At 49.6% G+C, this 21465-nt stretch overlaps 1 protein-coding gene across 1 annotated transcript in view; it reads right to left on the reverse strand.

The window, feature by feature from the left end:
- SHB (SH2 domain containing adaptor protein B) overlaps window positions 1-21465 on the reverse strand; it is a 135484-nt gene that overhangs the window by 47502 nt on the left and 66517 nt on the right. Inside the window, exon 3 of the mRNA XM_061425716.1 lies at window positions 61-276. Coding sequence (XP_061281700.1) covers window positions 61-276 — 216 coding nt within the window. The remainder of the gene's footprint in view (window positions 1-60; window positions 277-21465) is intronic.

Raw genomic sequence — 21465 nt, forward strand, 5'->3', positions numbered from 1 at the left:
ACACAGGTGAGTGCCATGCAGGTGAGCAGCCTCCTCTGAGTGGGGCCGCTGGCTCCTTACCTGCCAGAGCTGGGATAGTGACCCGGTTCCACTCCCATGGCTGATCGTACTCGTCAGCGGGCCTGTCGTCATCCTGGGGCAGCTTGCTCTCCCGCAGCCGGGGGCTGATCGTGCTCTCTGAGTCCGAGTCCACGCTTTGGCCCTCGGGTTCATAAGGGGTGTCGTATAACTGGATGCCTTTGTGCTGCGACCGGACGCTTTCCTGCCTCTGAAATTCTGCAGTCGAAAAGGAAGGAAGCAGAAATGTAAAGTGTGCACAGCACATGCCTCCTCACCTGGGATCTGCCGGATGATACACATGGGAATTCAGAGCCACCAGCCAGGGAGATGGGGACTGCACAGAACAGACCCCTCAGTGCATTTAACCGCTGCCCTCCCCTTGAGGGCAGTGTCTCTGCTTAATGGCTCAAGGCTTCCTCACAAAGATATCAGGTTCTGGACCAAACAACAGAACCAGAATGCTCCCTGTCACCATCCGCTATCTTCAAGGGCAGAGTCCACACACGAGTGTGATGTCCTGGGTGTGTTCCAACACCAGCCCAGGACACACAGAGCTCTCAGCAACCCCCCGCTTACAGATTGGGGGGTGGTCTTCCCACTAGGGCAGCTCCCTGGTCTCTGGACTTATCATTCTCCGCCTATAAGATGAGGAAAATTAAAGTGAAAGTCGCTCTGTTGTGTCTGACTTTTTGAAACCCCATGGATATACAGTTCATAGGATTCTCCAGGCCAGAATCCTGAAGTGGGTAGCATTTTCCTTCTCCAGGGGGTCTTCCCGACCTAGGAATTGAACCAGGGTCTCCTGCATGGCATAGGCGGATTCTTTACCAGCTGAACTACCAGGGATAAGATGAGGAGACTGGGCCAAATGGCCCTCAAGTTTCCACACAGCTCACATATCCATTTACAGACCTACGAAGCCAAGAACCACCTCCAGAGAACCCAGGGTCGCTGATTTCTCCCCTACAAAGCCCCATGAGTGACCCTTTCCCTGCATTTCTACTTCCCTCAGGGCCTGCCTGTCTCCTAACACGCTGAATACAGCCAAGACACTGGAGAGCAGAGGTCCAGTTTCACTTCTGAATAAGGAAGGAAAGCTCTTAATCTTCTGGAGAGGATGCCAGGGCCCGGCTCCAGTGTGGGCTAGGCAGCGGCCGCCCATCGAGATGAGGCCTCACACAGGGCACGATCCTTTCAGCGACTGCTGACTCCTGAGAGGACAGTGGCGGCTGAATGACAAATGCCAGGATGCTATACTCAGGCTCCTCCTCATCAAAAAAGGGGGCATTTTTCTGGCTTTGATAATAAACACCCCCTGTGTGCAGGGGGACAGGAGGGGTTGCTGAGGCTGCTCTCGGCAAGCAGAGAGGTTTGCTAGTTTAGGCAAACCTAAATTAGCATAATACTGTTTTCAGGAAGGGGTCTCCTGCAGGGCCCGCGAGGGATGAGGCAGGAGAGATGACATTTGAACTGACGGCTCTGACAAGTGGAGGGATAGGACGAGGGACAGGATTCCTTGTGCTAGGACCAGGGCAAGCCCAGGCAGCACAGCTGGAGAAAAGGTGCTCACTACCCACTTTCTTGTTTTATTTGTAAGATATATATATATAGCATTTGCCATTTAACCATTCTTAAGTGTGCAACTCAGTGACATGAAGTACATTCACACTGTCATGCAGCTATCACCACCATCCATCTCCAGAACTTTCTCATCATCCTAAACTGAAACTGTCCCCCACTAACCCCTCCATTCCCCCTCCCCCAGCCCCTGGCAACCACCATTCCCCTTTCTGTCTCTGTGAATCTGACTACCTGGGTACCTCATACAGTGGAGTCATATAAGGTACTTGGCTGGGGACACTTGGTCTTCTTTGACAGTCTTATTTCACTTACCACAATGACACATTGTAGCATGTGTCAGAAGTCCATTTCTTTTTAAGGCTGAATAATAGTGCATTATATGTCTGTTTGGGGCTTCCCAGGGGGCACTAGTGGTAAAGAACCCGCCTGCCAATGCAGGAGACTACGAGAGATGGCAGTTCAATCCCTGGGTCAGGGAGATCCCCTGGAGCACGGTATGGCAACTCACTGCAGTATTTTTGCCTGAAGAATCCCACGACAGAGGAGCCTGATGGGCTACAGTCTGTGGGATCGCAAAGAGTCAGACATGACTAAAGTAACTTAGCATGCATGCAAATGTTTATTTACTGCCTACTTCTGCTGGAGCACCAGGTCCAAGGAGGTGGGAAGAGGGGAGATAGGGCTTGACACAGAAGTGGTGAGGGTTTTGAGAGTGAGCCGTTCAAATGGAGTTATGAGGCGTTCTCCAAATCAGAATTCCAGCACCACAGGGACACAACAGGAACCCAAGGGAGTCACACATCTTGAAGAGCAGTTGACAAAACACATAGATGATGTCAGCCCTTCCTAGGAACAGCATTCTTTAGACTAGGCTTCATGATTCAATACCAGCTCATAGGGCCGACAAAAACTCCACCCTATGCATAGCACCCGATACAACAGAAACTAACTGATGCTGGGCGGTGACCTTTAGTGTTTTAAATTAAACAGCGCTATGGTGATATCTTTCAGTGTCACATCTTCTGGCCTTTTCATACTCATAAAGAAAGCTGAGCACTGGAAAATTGATGCTTTTGAACTGTGGTGTTGGAGAAAACTCTTGAGAGTCCCTTGGACAGCAAGGAGATCAAACCACTCAATCCTAAAGGAAATCAATCCTGAATATTCATTGGAAGGACTGATGTTGAGGCTGAAGCTCCAATACTTTGGCCACCTGATGTGAAGAGCTGACTCACTGGAAAAGACCCAGATGCTGGGAAAGATTGAAGGCAGGAGGATAAGGGGCGATAGAGGATGAGATGGTTGGATGGCATCACTGACTCAATGGACATGAGTTTGAGCAAGCTCTGGGAGATGGTGAAGGACAGGGAAGCCTGGTGTGCTGCAGTCCATGGGGCTGCAAAGAGTTGGACACGACTGAGTGACTGAACAACATCAACACCAGGTGGTATCTCCCAAACTTCACTGAGTTACATCCCAACTTCATGATTTTGCCATTTTCTAGTACCACCTGGGTTATTATTTACCATTTTTATTGATGTTGCCTCATTTTTTAGAGTAAATAAATCCACTTAAAAAGGAAACTTTTAATTACCACCCCATAAACCATAACCTTTTACCAAAAAACAGATGATAAACATAAAAAGAATGAACAAGAACAAAGCCAGCTAGGTAGGTACATCTCCCAAAGCCCAAGGCTTGCTTTCTCTCTGCTGAAAAGGTGAACAGCAAGCACTGGAGAGCTGATGGGGCATGCAAGCAGCAAACCAAGATACCGTCTTTGGCAAATAAGAACAACTTTCTCTTTTTAGAAAGAAAGAAAATGAAAAGTGAAAACCTCACTATGTGGCCACCTAAAATCCTGTCTCCTCTGAGATGTCCCATACTTTGGCAACACATGGCTTTACTGGGTCCCTTGAGTAAAGTGGGATGATTTATTAGTTTTAAGGATGATACTTTCATTTTTATGGGGGAGTAAGAGAGGAAGAGGTTTCCCAGGTGGCGCTAAAGGTAAAGAACTCGCCTGCCAATGCAGGAAACATATGAGACCCGGGTTTGTCCCTGGGTTGGGAAGATCCCCTGGAGAAGGGAATGGTAACCCACTCCAGTATTCTTGCTGGGAGAATCCCACAGACAGAGGAGCCTGGAGGGCTATGGTCCACGGGGTCACAAAGAGTCAGACATGACTGAGCGACTTAGTACACAAGAGGAGAAGAGAAGAGTTATAAGAGGCAGGACTTGGCCACTTTCAGGCAAAAACCAACTGGAAAGTACTGGAGACAACTCTGTAAATTACGAAATCTATCAAGCTATTTGAGCAGTGTTTTGTGGGGTTGTCATTATCCGCATCACTGCCATCCTGGTTCTAAAGACTGCAGTTTCGCTTCCTGTCTTTGGAAAATTCCAAGGGCTTGGGACATTGGGAATGCAGCTGACAGGGACTGACCTAGGAAAACCACCTTCCACTTCGTCTTCTTTCACAAGGAGGATTGACAACCAGTAATATGTGCTCTACAGTATCCAAAGCACTTCGCATGAAAATTCGCCATTTAATCTTGGGCCTCAAAGCAACTCACGGATGCTCTGTGGGCCGCCAGTAATCATGAACATCCTTGCTCATTTTCTGTCTTAGAGTGCAGCTGCAAACAGATATTTCATGAACATGGGTGGGATAAATGAACAACAACTGACAGCCAGAAACTCCTCTTTACCCCAAATTCCAATTAATTTATGAAAGTCTCTGACTGCAGGGTTAAGGTACCTGGAATAACATGAAAAATGAATATAGTCTAGTGTTACACAATATTCAGAAGAGATGGATATTCTACATAAACACCAGCCTAAAAGGAAAACATGTGCAGGGAACAGATTAGCTATTAAATCAGAGGGACTCATGCATACACCTCTCAGACAGGATTTATTGTTCCGAAAGCATCTGTGCCTTACCAAAGCTGGGTTAGTAATGGCATGCAGTCAGGGCAGAGGATGTTAGAATGGTAATCATTAAAACGAGCTTCCCCCTGTATTACATGGTGAATTCAAATTTTCATTAAGGCTCCAACAATAGGGAGCAGTTAAGTAAATTATGGCACGCTAACTGGATGGAATATTAAGCAGCCATTAAAATGATAAATCTGAAGATTATGTAGCTACATGGAAAATTGTGCATGAAATTATGCTAAGTAAAAAAGTGAAATACAAGACTGTTTATGTGTTGAGCAGACCCTATCTCGTGGGTTTTTTAAACAAGTCCTGGGCAATGTGAACAAAGCCCCAAAGGAATTCTACTCCTTGTTTAGGAATTGCTGGATACTGCCATCACACATTTTGCCCATAATATCTAAACTCTGATGACAGCTATGTTGTAAGAACTGATACACGTGAATAAAGTGTGGAAAATCTGATACTGCGTTTAGAGGGAGGAATTATTGCATAATAATTTTTGAAAGTTTTAAATAATGAATAAGGATGCTAGTAAAGAGAAAATGTAATTAAGAGAATCTCACATGAAAGTCAATGTGATTTTAAGCAGGTTGGGTTTATAGGAGCTGTGTGTTTCAGAAGCAGCTGCTTTTGCCTGAGAAAACACCCATGTAGGGAGCATCTCTGCTCCTATTTAGGAAACATCTCCTCTCCTCTTTCCAAGAGTCCCAGGAAGTCAAGTGCTGTGGTACCATGCCAGCCCGTCACTGTCCCCTGCCTAATGACCAGGCCCATCCTCCTTATTACTCTGACTGATCTGTGACGGTCCAGAGACTGATCTGGTAGGGAGCTGTAACCATATGTTTTAACTCACGAGTTATCTGGACATCACCATCTATAAACTCATGAAAATGACCTTTAATATTGGGTGGCAGGCTGTGATTTTATGCCTCTTAGGCAGGGAGCAGAAACATTAAATTGACAGGGCAGGGATTTCTGCTGACCTCTGGAGCAGAAAGGTTTTCAAGTGCAACTACATATGGAGGAAGCACACACACACACAAAGAGCACTTTCTTTAGAATCAGAGACTGTTGAGGAAGGCACCCCGAGCACATTCACCATGGGCATAGAGTCCAGAGGGTGAGGCTGGTGTGCTGGCTAAGAACTGTAGCCCTGAGAGGCAAGGAGGGCCGGGGGTTCATCTGAGTGAGGAGCCTAGGACAGAGCTTGGTGCAAACCAGGGGCCTCCTAACTGGCTCTGAGAGTTTTGAGTTCCCCAAGTCCATGGGCAACAAGTTACACTTTGCTCTGGTGCTCACCACTTCTGTGCCTCCCCCTCACAGCTTTTTGTTTGCATGTTTTTATTTTATTTCCTTTGTCTGTCGGGAAGCTCAGAATTAATTCTGATGCTTAATTGCAATGGCTCGATTAGCTTAGATATGGGTGGATTCGGGTTCACCTGCCCTTCCTTCTAGAATGTGTATCTTGATATCTATTATAGCAGCCTCATTATATACATTTCTTTGTATTACGCACAGCCTCAAATCTGTATTTTGAAAGCAGGTGGATATACATCTAACGAAAAAGACTAGAAGAAAAAAAAATTTCTTTATCTCTTGACCTTCCTTTCAGGAACAGATACAAAAGGGCAGGGCTTGACTTCATCTTTCGGAAACAGTCTAAAAAAATCAGCGCACATTGCTGGTGTACCCAACCTTCTCCAGGAGCATGGATATCCTCCTGTCCTCACACCCAGTCAGGCATCTACTGAATGCCCAGCACGTGAGCAGATCGAGACAAAGCAGAACAGTCCTGGTCTTCAGGACTTGGTCCTCGGGGACAGAGGGTCAGAGCCCCCTACACAGACAGAGGTGGCTTAGTGTCCTCAACAGGGGGCAGATGTGACCCTACAACTTAGTTGGGGGAAATCTGGGAAGGCGTTAACGAATTTAGACATAAGGGCATGCATGGTGGTGTGGCAGGGAAAATGGGTGTTTGATGAAGGACAGAAGCAGGGGCACAGCAGCTGGAACCACGAGGTGAACATGGGGAAGGCGGGCCATCCAGGGGCTCAGGCGGAGAGGAAGCGGAGGCAGGTGGAAGTGGTTCTGGGTGGCCTTGAATGCTGTAGCACGGCACCCCCAGGACTGTCTGAGGAGAGGTGCCCTAGAACCTCTGGGCAGGGTGGAGATGGGTGGGGAGAGGCTGGCACAGACATGCAGAAGCTGAGCTGGAAATGACAGATGCTGGCCTGCAGGCCCCTCATCTCTAATTTTGCCAGCTGGTTTGTCTGAGAATCCACACCAGATCCCAAATCATAGGGTAGCAGAGCTCAACAGAAATATGTGGCCAAGGAGGCCTCCATTCCCAGGCCCCACCATCATCTCTCAGCCCAAGAAACCTCTATTCAGTCAGTGGTGGGCATGCCCGGCCCTCAGGCCTCCATGGTCTAGGACTGTATAATCAGGACAGTGCAACTGCCACTGCCCGGGGCTGCCCCACACCAGCCACCTGGGAGACAAAGTCCAGGCTCCAGATAATGGACAGGTTCAACAGCACAGTGTGCTGGCTGAAACCACGGATCCCCCCAGACGGCTGGGGCTCAAGTTCTGACCCCAGTGGGGGACCCAGAGCAAGCTGCCCCAGTTTCCTCATCTCTGGGGCAGGGGCAATAATATCAGGATGTTATAAGGATTAAACGAATCCATGCACCTTCAGTGTTTAGGACAGTGCCTGGTCCACAGAAGGTGCTCTGGGAATGTTGATTTCATTTCAGTTACCACTACCGGGGCATCTCTGGAATACCATGCCAAGACTCCTCCTTCTCTGAGATCACCCTTCATCCCCCAGAGCCACAGAAGTCCTGCTTACAAACTCTAACAGGCAACCCTACACTGGAAATGGAAGGGTTTCATCACCCACCTATGAACCTTTCCTTTCTGGATTGACAGCTTCCGATTTTAGCTGCTGCTTTGGCAATCTCTTGTTTCCACATGGGAGCTTTGCTCTCAGATCCACTCTTGCACAGAACACAAAACACACAGGGAAAGGCCTGTGCCCAGGAGTCTAATGACTACATTTTAAAACGTCTTTTTATTTTATATTGGAGTATAGCCAACTAACAATGTTGAGATAGTTTCAGGTGGACAGCAACAGGACTTGGCCATACATGCACACGTCTTCTTTCACACCCAAACTCCTCACCCATCCAGGCTGCCACATAACATTGAGCAGAATTCCCTGTGCTATACAGTAGGTCCTTGTTGGTTATCCATTTTAAATATAGCAGTGTGTAAACGTCCATTCTAAACTCCCTAACTATCCCTTCCTCCCATCCTTCCCTTACCGGCAACCACAAGTTCATTCTCCAAGTCTGTGAGTCTGTTTCTGTTTCGTAAATACGTTCTTTTTGTATCATTTCTTTTTTGATTCCCCATATAAGGGATGTCATACGCTATTTCTCCTTCTCTAATGACTACAGTTTATAGATAGGGAACCTGAGGCCTGGGGAAGGCATGAAGCTCTTGGTCCTCTAATTCCTAGACCAGGCTCTTCTTCCTGCCTTTCCTGCTTCCTCACACCTCTTTTATCAGACTGTCTTGGTTGTAATCTTCTGGAGGAAGGGGCAACTTCCTCGGTCAGATCTGAGGTGTTAAAAGTCACACCCAGCACCACAGCCTGAGTGAGGCGTTCCACAGGAGGGGCGGGCGGCTGTTTCCAATTAGACACACAGCCGAAACCCAGCCAAGTTCCGGGCACCACATCAAAGGGAAGGCAGGTGATGCTCTCCTCATCTAAACCGTTACAACATCTGCTAGAGAAAGACCCTCCTCCTAACCAGGGGTCTTCAGGGCTGGGCCTGAATTCAGGGGTCGCCTGGAGACCGAAGTGACAGCATGGGGCAGCAGGGGTCCTCGGGGTGGACGCCACCAGGCAGCAAGGGCAGGGCAGCTGGGAGATGGATCCTGGACGCAAACCCAACACAACGCAGGCAGAGGCCCCGCCTCCTCCTCCATCGAGTCTGGTTTCCGGAGCTGTCGAAAAGCCAGGAGACTGACTAATTGGTGTTCCCTTACCATCTCTTTTCCAGGCATGCACAGAAATACCCCAGAAAAAGGGTGAGCTCTGTGGAGCAGAGGTGTGGAAAAAGAACAATGGTCAAAGCAGCAGGAGCAGTGTGGGCCTGTCACTGCCTGGCGGAACCTGCACTGCCCGCTCTTGGACGCTCAGCCCAAGCTTGAGGGGAAGGCCCTGGTCTGAGTCAGGGAGCTGGGTCTGCTCCCTTCCCCCGGTCATCTGTACAGGGATGGGGGTCTCCCCTGAAGGGCCCTGTTCTGGGGTCCCTGGAGGGAGACAGGCTTGCACACCTGGCGACACCGACTGTGCTTTGCTCACAATTTAAAAGGCCATGCAGGCCTCTCTGCAGGGCTCTCGGGAGCTGCCGGCAATTACGGCTGGCCCCTCAGCCCTGCCCGTCACTCTGTGCTCTTCCGGTGACTGCCTTTGTGTGCAGAGACCTCTTTGAGCTGTATCGCCATCCCCTGTGGAGACTCACTGAGGTGAACTGGCCACTCCGGGGTCCCGGCTGCTCCGGGGCTCAATCAGTACGTGAAGGAGGGCCCATGTAGAGCAGCAGCCTCCTCAGGAGACAGCTCTCTTGCTGCCGTGTCGGCGGAAGATCCACATTCATAAGCAAGCGGGGAACCTGTCTGCTTTTCTTCCTCAGACCCATCATCGAGTCCTCACTGGGTGCCAAGGTGGACCCCAGGCCAGTGCTGAGCACTCACATGGTATGAGACAAGGCCCCTCAACTCCAAAGAACCCATGGCTCAGCAGGAGAACTGGGACACCAGCAACCATAAGCACCGAGTGAAAAACCATGACAAGTTACAGAACGTCTGCTCGTGCCGGGCACCGTCCTGGGTGCTGGCTGCATGGCCTTCCTCAGCCTCATGAGACAAGAGACATGGGCGACTGGCAGCCTCAGAGCCTCCACAGGGGCCAGCCCAGTTCTAGAGTGGTACAGATGCTAGCAGTCCATGGAAGTAGAAAGCAAAGGCAGTCCCAGGGATTTCAAGAATCCTTAGGGAGGAGGTGGCACTTAAGAGGAGCTCAAGTCTTAGTGCAAAGAGGCCCCTCAAGGGCCACAGAAGCCAAGGGACCTCCCTGGGATCACAGACATCAAATGGGGAACCCAGGGAAGAATGTGTGTGTGAGTACTCAGTCGTGTCTGATAGCCTGACTGATAGCCCACCAGGCTCCTCTGTCCATGGGATTCCTTAGGCAAGAATACTGGAGTGGGTTGCCATGCCCTCCTCCTCGGGGATCTTCCCAACCCAGGGATCGAACCCACATCTCCTATGGCTCCTACACTGCAGGTGGATTCTTTACCACTGAACCACTGGGGAAGCCCCTCAGGGAAAAATGTGCTCAAGGAAAGGAGGAAGATTCGGACAGGCGAAGACAGGGCCTCAGGAGAAAGGGCAACGGGGGCAGGGTGAACACAGGCCAAGCCATGGATGGAGCAGAGATGGAGAGATTGTGAGGCAGAATCAGAGACTGTGAGCTATCTGAGCCCAGGGCTCCGGAGGAAAGGATGTGGGGCGTGGCTAGAAAAGGAAACTGGGGCTGGGCTATGGAGGGCCCCGAATGCCAGGAGGAGGGGTAGGAAACTGGAAAATGTGGCCAGCAGTCTTCATCAGGTTTGCGCTTTCAGGGGGAAAAAAAAAAGCCTTTATAGAAGCTGGCAGGAAACACCAGGGCGTGGTCATCAGCTGCTGCTGACCTGAAGGTCTGACCCTCCAAACAATTAGGGCTCTACACGTTCAAAAAGTGGAGGATGCCCAGGGCTCCAGAAGGAAAAATACACTCCAGTGAACAGTTCCCTAAAGGGGAAAAGCAAGCATTTCCACTGGGCTAACAGGCAGAGGTTGGGGTGGAATAAGCACCTTCAGGTCAACCTTGAGGGGCGGGCGTCTGCTGACCCCTGTGCTGTGGACACAGGCTGGGGCCCCCCGGGGACTGCCAGGGGCCTCAGACATTAGCCAGACGTGATCCAGCCATGTGTCTTTTGAGTACTGATGGACTGTACTTACAGAGAGGGCTTGCCAGCCCCTCTGGTGTGATCTTCCAGTCTGCTGGGCATGGCGTGGTCTCAGCTTCTAGAGAGGCCTCAGGCCATAGTCTAATGAGATAAAGCCATGGGGGACAGGCTTTCATGCCAGACCAGCTGGGCTACAGCCCTCACCAAGCACCATCATTTACCCTTTCTCAGGGAACCTCCCAGAGTGAGCCTTGGAGGAGCCATGACCACGCCCAAGCCCCCTCCCTACCTCCCTGATGTGAAATCTGCAACTCAGATAGGCTGTGTGGTTCAGCCAAGGTCTGGGAGACTCAACCCTCAGTAGTATACTTGAAGAGTGCTTAGTGTGTGTGATGTACCAGGGTCTGTGCTAAGTGCGGTGCCTCCAGGTTCTCATTCAATTCTCACACTTCTGTACAGGGGTGATGGCGGTATTACCACTTTACACTTGCTCACACAGCAAGCCAGTGATGGAGGCAGCCTGGCTCCAAAGCTCATGCTTTAACTATGCAGCTATCTATGTCACCTCTCCAACACTAGTTGGTACTCCCTCCCCTCCACCAGGTACAAAATAATACAAACATGTTTGGGTCTGCAGGGGAAGAAAGAAAGCACTGGAAGAAGCGAGTCCTAGCTCCAGCTAACTTGCTCCTGGCTTCACCATGCTGAGTGATGCCAGGCAAGTTACTTCTTCCTTCTGGTTACCAGTTTGCTTTTTAGTCAGGGGGACTCAAGTCATCCTGGATTTTATCTGACAGGTCAACACACAGGTGCCTATAGGAATTGTTAGGAAAGCAAAGGGTAATACCAGGAGGAAGAGAGCTGGCCATTGAGGAGGTATTAATAAACACATTCTAGATCTTTAGAGGGGTGGCCAACACATGCGGCTGGTCCCAGGCTGGCTTGATCTAACCAAGTGGTTACAAACTGGCAATGGTTGCAGGGTGCCAGCCTCCCAGGGCAGAGCCAGGGCCCCCTACCAAGCATGACCCTTCACTCCATCTGTATCTAACAGCCCCTCTTGCCACGTGTCAGGTTTGCAGCCAAATTGGTCAAACCCCACACGCACCCATCTGGTGGAGGCGGCAGTCCTGGGGCTGGTCATAGCTCATGCTGGGGGATGTTGCTGGCGTTGTGCCCCATGCCCAGCACAGCTGTCTGGCCGGAAGCAACTTGCTGAGATCTGGCACACTCTCTGCCCCAGCCTTCCTTGCTTTTGGAACTGCTTCAAGAGAGAAACTAATGTCCCTGGGGACTTGTAGACAACCTCAGCCTTCTGGATGGTGACGATGAGGTTGCCGGCCTAGGACCAGCCGGGCCCTCTGCTCACTGGCTGTGTGACCCTGGTCTACTGCCTCATCCACTGGGGTCTAAGATTTCCTGCAGGTGAGGCAGAAGCCAGTAAAGGAGATGGTCTCGGAGAACTTTTTGCCTCCAGAGTCCTCAGTCTGATTCTATGAAGACTGGATGTTCACACAGGCTTCTTGCTCCACTGCTGTGGCTCCAGCACGTGAAGGAAGAGGGGACATACACAAGAGCACCCATCCTACGGTGGGCAGGTTCCCTGACCTTGGCATCCCAACCACCTTCCAGCAAACCCCTCCCGAATTCAAGCCCAATATGCAGTTAGAATCCTCTGCAGGGAGAAGCTCTACCAACACAAAGTTGTGTTTTCCTGCCTGTGATTAATTTTATGTGTCAACTTGAGTGGGCCACAGGGTACCCAGATACCTGGTCAAACATTATTCTGGGTATTTTGGGAAAGGTCTTTTTGCATGAGATTAACATTTAAATCTCTATGTAAAGCAGATTGCTCTCCCTAACATAGTGGGCCTTGTCCAATCAGTTAATGATCCAAATAGGGAAAGAAAAAAACAAACCAACCAACCCTCTGATGATACAGGGAATTCTTTCTGCCTGACAGCATTTGTACTGAGACATCAACTTTTTTTCTGCATTTAGACTCGTACTGAAATACTGGTTCTGCCTGGGTCTCGAGCCTGTTGGCTTTTGAGACCCAGGAACCACACCATCAGCTCTCCTGCTTCTCAGGCCTTCAGACTTGGACTGGAACTAAACCACTGGTGCTGTGGGGTCTTCAGCTTGCTCACTCACCTTGGGACTTGCCAGCCTCTATAATCACATGAACCAGTTCCTTGTAATAAACCTCTCTTATTGGCCTGATTCTCTGGAGAACCCTAACTTATACCTCTACGAAGAGTCCTTTCTCACATGTCTACCATGTCATCCTAGTACGGGCTGCTTGTCTGCTCCCTTTCTCAAACAGATCCTGCAAAGACTCCGTATCAAAACAGAGAGCCAGGTCCTTATCACAATGCAGAGGGGGCCTGCACTTTTTCTGACCCTGAAGAACTAGGGCGGCAGCCAAGCATCAGCTTCCTAAGAGGAATACGCAGTGCCACGAAATTCCACCCTCAGGAGACCTCACAGTAGCAAAGTCCTCACAAGACTGGTGATCTCGGCAGAGCTCCCTACTTGGCCCAGGAATGACCACCTGCCAAGAGCCAACCCAAACTTAACAAAAAAGACCAACAGCAAGATTCCCTCATTCCATATAGAACTTTCTGATCTGCAAAGCCCTTTGTGCTATTTGGTTCTTATGACCTTCTGACTATAGACAGATTTTAATGGTCAGAGCCAGCATCCGCATTTAACAGGGCAAACAGGAAACCCAGAATCAAAGTGATTTGCCAAAGTCAGAATGAGAAATCTACATGATTCCTACTCTACTCGACTTTTCGACTTTACAATTTCATCTTGTACTTCATGGCACAAAAAAAAAAACCCCAATGAAGTGTTTTTGTTTTGTTTGAAAGAGGAGTGGGGAAGGGGAAAGTGTGTGTGAGGTGCTACATCAGAATTAGGAACCCGAAAGCTACCACCATTGAGAACTGCCTTCAAGCGGCTCTTTCCTGTCGAGAGCTATCACAGATTACGCCATCCATACGACCATCTCAAGAATTTTTGGAAGGAAACATCTGGATAATGAATGCTTCATACCGGGAAATGCAAGAACAGCCCCTCTTGGGGCCCTAAAAAGGTGTCCTGAGGAGACTGCATACTGTGTGAAAGTTGCCATCAACACCTGGAACGCGAGAACAGAGGCGCTGTGTGATGCTGAGCGGAGACAGCCTTCTCCCTGCTGGTGGCCTTTCCCAACCAGCTCCCCGCTGGGAGTCCCCAAGCCCCAGTTCCTAGTTTCTGTTTGGGTTGGGACCCCACGTATTGAACCTTCACTGCGTGTCAGAGAACCCTTACTGTCACTAGCACTTCCCTTCAAGGAGCCAGGAAGGTGCTCATCACTCCCACACGCCCTCAATGTTACTGGTGAGGGTCCCTCAGCCCAGGGACCCTGAGACCCTACCACAGTTCTAGCCATCTGCACACTCAACCCTCACACCCATTGCAGCTTCTGAGGGCTGAGTTCAAGTCCAACCCATCCTGACACATCCTCTGCGGGCCCTTTAACACAGAAGGAGGTTCTACAGACCCTCAGTAAATACCGGTGGAAAGAACAATGTGCAGTCTTTTGCAAATTCAGAATTTAGCACAGTGAAAAATATTTTTAAAACATCTGTTTACCTTAGGAAGGGAACTACACTCATAGACTGTTGGAGGGAGTATAAACTGGAAATGACCTTTCCAGAGGTAAAACTGGTGAATCTGACAGAAATTAAATATCCTTAGGCCTCAAGTTCCACTTCTGAAAATCAATTCTACAGAAATACCCACAAGCAGAAATAAATGCACATGGCTGTTTGCTGCAGAATGTAAGAACAAAAAACTACACGAGTTAAAAGTATATAACTAGGGGAACAACTAAATATGCTGTGTTACAGTCACATTATAGAACCAGTCAAAAGGTTCTAACCAGTCTAAAAGGTTCAGACTAATGATCTTGGACAAGATCTGTGATGCAAAATGATGTCTAGCAGGATAGCATTTGTGTAGGAAAAGAACTGCTGGTACTATGTAGAGATGTGTATTTTTGTAAGCCAGTGGGAAAAGGGCTAAAGGAATACAAAACAAATTATTAATGATAATTCTTGTCTCTGAAGAGACAGTTCAGTTTTTATTTTCTATATGTCTATATGTTTTTCCTACCAGAGCACATGGTTTTTTAATGGAATAGTTAAAAAATCTTTTTAAAGGAAATTTCATGTGCAAACATGGCACTTTATTATTATTGTTTGTGACAGCACTTGCTGAGGGTCTACTTTGAACCAGGCCTGGTACCAGCAGCTTTATGGTAATTGCAGGACAGATGGGGAAACTGAGACTGCACCAGGAAGAACAGGTAAGTGAGGTCAGGGGCGGGACTAGGACTTGTCACATGTGCCTTCATCAGAGTCCATGCACGCTGTCCTTCTCGTTCCCTGCTGTTTCCGGGAAGCACCACATCTGCAGAATTCCTTCACCTCCTACTTAACATTCCTGTGGAACAGGCTTCCAATCAACAGCTTCTGCTTCTGTAACTGTTTTTAAACAATTACCAGTTCGTGTCATGTTTACACATTTGAAGTTTAGGAAATAAGAGTTTGGAGGAGATCATGTTTTGGTTTCTAACACGAAGATGTACATTTTAATTATAACACAGCTCCCAGCTATGCCCCGGTCATCTGGGGAGGCACTCCATGTTTAAAGACACATTCAAGAACTGTAGTTACAGTCTCGGCAACCACAAACAATGAAAGCTTTCCTAAAACACAGCTACAAGGGCAGGCCTGATCACTATTTGGGACCCGTGGTTTCACTGCAAAGGGCCCCCACCCTCTTAGGGGCTTGTTATCTTTTCTTCCAAGTGATGAGTCAAGGTGATAATTCCCTTCAACCAACACTGCTCGGCAAGCGTTGGACCAAAATCAACCTGGGATGTGTGATAGCAAGCAGCTGCCCTTTTTGGGGGAACAGATACTCAGGGAAGCAGGTCTAGACCTCGACGCCCAGCTGCAAAAAGAGGGTGCCTTCTGAAAGATGGCTCCTTGCCAAAGGCATCAGAAGGGATTACAAGCAGCCTGACAAGTGCTTATCCAGAGGAGTGACACAGGATTCCAGCTCCTGCAACACAAGAAAGGTGCTTCGGGAAGTGCAGTGAGATCCTGATAGCAGAAATCCACACGGCAAGTGGGCGAGGGTGAAGGTCTGGACACAACCACCTGCTTCACTGGTTCATTCTTTCACTTGCTCACTCTCCCTACAGAGCCCCTGTGTCACTGGCTGATAGAGAAATGATCAGTCAAGCCTGGTCCTTGTCCTAAAGAAGCTCACAACCTAAAGTACAGTCTTCTCTGGGGTTCTGTAGTTATGTGTCTCACCTGCTAAGTACCACCAGGCTAAGAGGATCACACTTCAGTGGAGAGGCAACGGGGAGCCATCAAAGTCTTCTGAGGCGGCTAAGAGGTGGGCAGAGCCTCAGGTCTGCCCCACCTCACCTTATCCTGTGCCAGGAGGCTGGGCTAGTCAGCCCAGGGGTGTCGTTTCCTCAATGTTAGATTGCATTCTCACTGCTGCCTTGCCACTGCATGCAGGGGGGCATGAACTAAATGATGACAACATATCATATCAACCGTGGGTCCTACTGCAAGTGTTATCTGCGGGGTGCCTATGAGCCAGAATCAAATGCTACAGGTGCCGGAGATGGAAACAGGGTCTGGGGAGCACTACGTGTGTGTGTACTTACATGTACAAATATCCATGCATACACACACGTACACACACATGCACAGTCATGTGCTCACACGCTAGGCCCTCTAGCAGTCCAGCAGGCCCCCACGCCACTCTGGTCAGTAGGTTTTCTCTGCAGAGGTGGGGTGGGGGTGGAGTGCAGAGGTCAAAAGTATTTCCTATCAAGGGCACACGGGGTGAGTGATAGGTGAAGAGACTCTCAATAAAATGACGAGCAGCAGCCCATGTGACAAGAGATATTCTAGGCTTGCTGAAGACTATTCTTCTTCCTTTTTCCTGGAACAAAATAAGGCTTAGCACTTGCTTTTGGATTAAGTCTTAGGACCCAGTGAATGAGCACTGGAGTTGGGGGGTGGAGCCAGAAAGAAAGCCTATTTGAGTGTGTAATAAATTCAAAGAAAAAACAAATTACAGGAAGAAAAATGAACCAAGTTAAAAATAAGATAGTTCCAATGTTATTGCTAGACAGAAAATATAACCCCTGTTAGGCAGGGAAGCCAAAGTGGTATGAAAGAGAAAATATAAAGTTCCCACCTAAAAATAACTGGCAGACTAACACAGACTCACCGTTGAGAAATACAGAATTCCTGAAATGAGCCTGAGATTGCAGTCCCACTCGGTAGGGAGGGGTTGCCACAGTCTGGAATTTAAAGTTCTCTTCCAACTATGAAGCTGGCAATAGAGGACAGACATCAGCTCAAGAGCATTCCTATCTGTTGGCTCAAAGACTCGAAGAAAACTCAGATAAGCTGGTGGGCAAGAGGCAGAACTTGGGCTGAAGGTCAAAAGCCTGGCAGAGCTCATGGCCAGTTAGACCCTGGGCTCCTTGCAGCTTCCACATCTGTAAAGTGACTCAACACTAAGTGCTGACTGACCTCGCTTGTTCATTTATTTACTAAATCACCCCTTTCCATACTGTTCCTTCCTTAAGGCAATGGCACCCCACTCCAGTACTGTTGCCTGGAAAATCCCATGGACAGAGGAGCCTGGTAGGCTGCAGTCCATGGGGTCGAGAAGAGTCGGACACGACTGAGCGACTTCACTTTCACTTTCTTGCATTGGAGAAGGAAATGGCAACCCACTCCAATGTCCTTGCCTGGAGAATCCCAGGGACGGGGGAGCCTGGTGGGCTGCCGTCTATGGGGTCGCACAGAGTCGGACACGACTGAAGCGACTTAGCAGCAGCAGCAGCATGGTTGTATAATAGCAACCCAGTAGCACAGAGAGTAGAAAGCGTCTATGGGATCTGGATGTGACTCTTATGTTCAGGCCACTTCCAAGCTGTGTGCCCTGGTGAGTCTTCCAACCTCTCTTGGCCTCCAGCTCCTCAAGAGCCACAAGACGTCACTCAACCCAATGAGTTACAAGGGAAGAGTACTGTGCGTGAAAACAGTATTGTCTTCCGCCTTCCCTGTCTTCTAGTGTGCTTCAAACCTCGACACTCCTGGAATGAATGCAAATGATTAGCCTCTCACTTCCCGCAACAATGCAGGTGCGTGGTGCATGCATGCTCAGTCATGTCCGACCCTTTGTGATCCCACAGACTGTAGCTCGCCAGCCTTCTCTGTCCGTGGGATTTTCCCAGAAAGAATACTGGAGTGGGTTGCCATTCCCTTCTCCAGGGGATCTTCCTGACCCAGGGCTCGAACCTTCATCTCCTACATTTCAGGCAGATTCTTTACTGTCTGAGCCACTGAAGAAGCCCAATAATGCAGGTACTAAACTCTATGAGACCAACCAGTTGTATCCATTTTGGAACTAGACTGAGCAGTCTTAGGTTCAAGACCTGGTTTTGCCATTTATCAGCTCACAGCCTTTGGGGCTCGACTTGCCCCAGTAGAGCCTCGGCATCCTCTGTTGTGGAGTAGGGAAAATATTAATATCAACTCCACAGGGCTGTTACAAAATAAAACCAGGCAAAGGACATAAAGCCAGCTTATAAACCATAAAACTCTATGCAGACGTTACAGATTAGAGCAGCATATACAGACGTGTGCACACATACACAGCCTTGTTTCTGCCTGACATCTGGTATAAATGACTCGCCATTCCATCAGTTTACATCCACAAGAATACGTCCCATTTCATTTTTCTTTTGTAATTTCAGCCATGTGCCAGGCCTCTCACTGGTGCTGAACAAACAGAATCAACTTCTACCTCACTATTCAATATTTTCCATTTTTATCCCCCAAAGGAAGACCCCTACCATGTGTGGCAAGATTCTGAAATGACATGATCTGATTCCAGGGTTTAGAAACATGACACATTTTTTGGCCTGGCACCTATCACTGAACAATTCAGAAACACTCCAGGGAAAGGAGTGCCTCGATGTTACAGAGAAAGGCCCCAGTAACTGGAACCAACGCTTTCTTCCTGAGTGTTTCATTAAGTACATCATCTGCTCACGTTTGGCGCTTTTCCACTGGCTAGGAACCTACAAAAACTGATGTGGTATGACAGCTGAGTTGGTGCTGCCAGACAAGTTTCCTCACTGGCTCGGAAATGGGGGTGGGGGGGGCGGCGAGAGGGGAAGGAGCTGGGAGGGGTGGGAGTGGCAGCTGTCACATTACACGCTTGCACTTCAGATTTCTCTCACATCCCCCGACAGAAGCACTGGCCACATGACCTCTAGGGCTCCACGCTCATCCATCCCGGAGAGACAAAGAGGCCGTGCCTCACCAGGGATGTCCATCCTCCCGAGGCACTTCTCAGCTCGTCTTCAGGGCAAGCTCTCCTCTAGCTCTGGGCCCGGTACTTCAACCATCTGCCCACCACTGACTCTGAAAAGGTCTGCTGTTCAGTCTTCCTGCCAATTCAGTGGGCTGACCACTGCATCCTTCAGCCGGTTTGTAAAAACGCTCCCATGAAGGCAGTGGTCACTGTGTGTTCCGAGCCTGAGGATCGGCCTCAGCAGGCCTTGTGGATCCTGCTGAGGTGCCTTCGGTTACCTAAGTCCATGTTCTGTCACCCAAGTTCATGAAAATCTCATTCATCCTCACTCAGAGGAAGACTCCGTCCTCCTGGCCTGCTTTCCTCACTGACAAGGTTGGGGACATTAATAGTGGGAGTGACATTGTGGGGGGCAGGGAAGGGGAAACAGAGAGAAGGGTGCTTGAATTTTTCTCATCCGCTCTATAAGGAAGATCGCTGCCATAGGACCCTCCACAGCACTCCCTTACATCTGCCAGAAAGAACGGCTCAAGACCAATTATTCTAAGAGCCAAATCATCATCCCAGGCAGACGTCTTTCAACATCCAACTGGCTCGCGTCCAAAAAGTCTATACAATAGGTCAAATCATTCTGTTTCCTGGGGGTTTAATTTGCAACTAATTCCTCTTGCAGTGTTCACCAGAAAGCTCCCACTGTTTGAAACGAGATGTGCCGGGTACTTTGTGGAGATTGTTCTACGTGGTGGGCAATCTGACATCGCTGTTTTGAAAAATGCCCGAGCTGGAATGACCGCAGCCATTCTGTGTGCCTGCAGCCAGCCATGGCCACAGGTGGGAGCAGACGCAGGGTGGGCCACCTGTCCACAGGCTTGATTGGCTGGCTCAGTTTTCAGGGGGATCTGAAGCCCACCTCTGCCCTCATGCCCTAGAAGAGCTTCCCAGGTTCTTGTCTGCACTGACAGCTTTTGAGCTCAGCTGGGGCTCCCAGGGGAAGTCTGCTCAGGAGGGAGAAGGAGCACGTTGGGAAGAACAGCCTTGAAGGCTAACTAACTGCATGGAGGGTCCCTAACCCAGGCCCCGTGGCCTGGCTGTGTGATTACGTGCATAGGGGCCAAGATGGCAGAAGCCTGCTTTAAGGACTTTAATAGTGCAGCAGTTCTTTAAAAAATATTTGGCACGTCAGCTAACACTTAGGTGAGAGCCTGAAACATTCATTTCTACAAACACCAGCTGGCTCCCCATCCTCTGAACGCTGGGCACGTCCAGAATCACAAAGTTAGCACATGCACTTTGTCAGGCCTGCTCCCTACCCCATGCCCCCAACCAATAATCACCTCTCCTTTAGGCTCCCCGAGGCCTTCCAGACCAGGTTGAGCTCATCTTCTTCAAGTGCTGCCCTTGGATACCTCGGGGAGGCATTCTGCCCCTCTGCTGCCCACTCCGGCACTGATGACCCAGCCTATTCACGCGTCAATCAATGCAAGGCCTCAAGACATTTCTTCCAGCGCTGGTTTTAACTGCCACAGGATTCTGTGTCCCCAGCTTCTTATCCTAGACTTAGTTTTCCGACTTGACCTCAGTTTTAAAGCAGAGGCTCAATGGGCTCAATCTGTGTGCCCCAAGGAGCCCACTGACCACCTGGTCCCAGTAGGTGCTCAACTGATACAGGGGAAAGATAAGCTGATGGCTGGGGGTGGATAAAGGGTGGGTTACAGTTAACTCCCAAAAGTCACTGAGGTAAAGCCCAAACTCCTTTCAGGGGTTCAGAAAGCCTCCTGGAACCTGGCCATCAAGCACCTGCCAGCTGCCCATCTTCCCACATGCTCTCCACAAGCCTTGAAGCTGCAGCCACACCAGCCACTCAGGACTGCTCTCTTCACTCCCAGGGTGGCACAGGCTGTGTCTCCCCCTCCCCCACATAGCACCCACCTCTGAGCTTCCTCAGGGCCCAGCTAAGCACCCATGAAACCACTGGTGGGTCCTCTCCTCCCAGCTGGCTCATCTGTCAAGACTTGGGTCAAGCTTCACCTCTTGGGAAGCCTTTCCTGCCTCTTTCCCTTGGAACCCGAGAGATCGTGCCATCTGGCGAGGACTGCCACCCAACGAAGTGAAGTCCAAGACACGTCGGTGCCTCCCAGGGTCTCATTTATGTCAGTGCTGCTAAATGACTGGTACAAGGACGAAATGCTCCTGAAGTCCTGCCAGCCCCCGCCCCACCCCCCGCCACAGCCATCTTTTTGTGGCTGACCCTAGAGGCCCAGAGGGCAATGTCTGATGCCACCGTCCTTTGGCCCCTCTAAGGCCCACAAGCCCTCAGGATGGTTTCTGCCTGGTATCCACGCAGCATAACAAAACCAACATGGTCAGGAGACAGGGAAGCCATCTTGCCACATTTCACTGGGGCAGAGCTTTTTTCCCTTGTAAAGTGATGCTCCGCTCACCT

The sequence above is a fragment of the Bos javanicus genome, chromosome 8, assembly GCF_032452875.1.
Source record: "Bos javanicus breed banteng chromosome 8, ARS-OSU_banteng_1.0, whole genome shotgun sequence".
Classification (NCBI taxonomy): domain Eukaryota; kingdom Metazoa; phylum Chordata; class Mammalia; order Artiodactyla; family Bovidae; genus Bos; species Bos javanicus.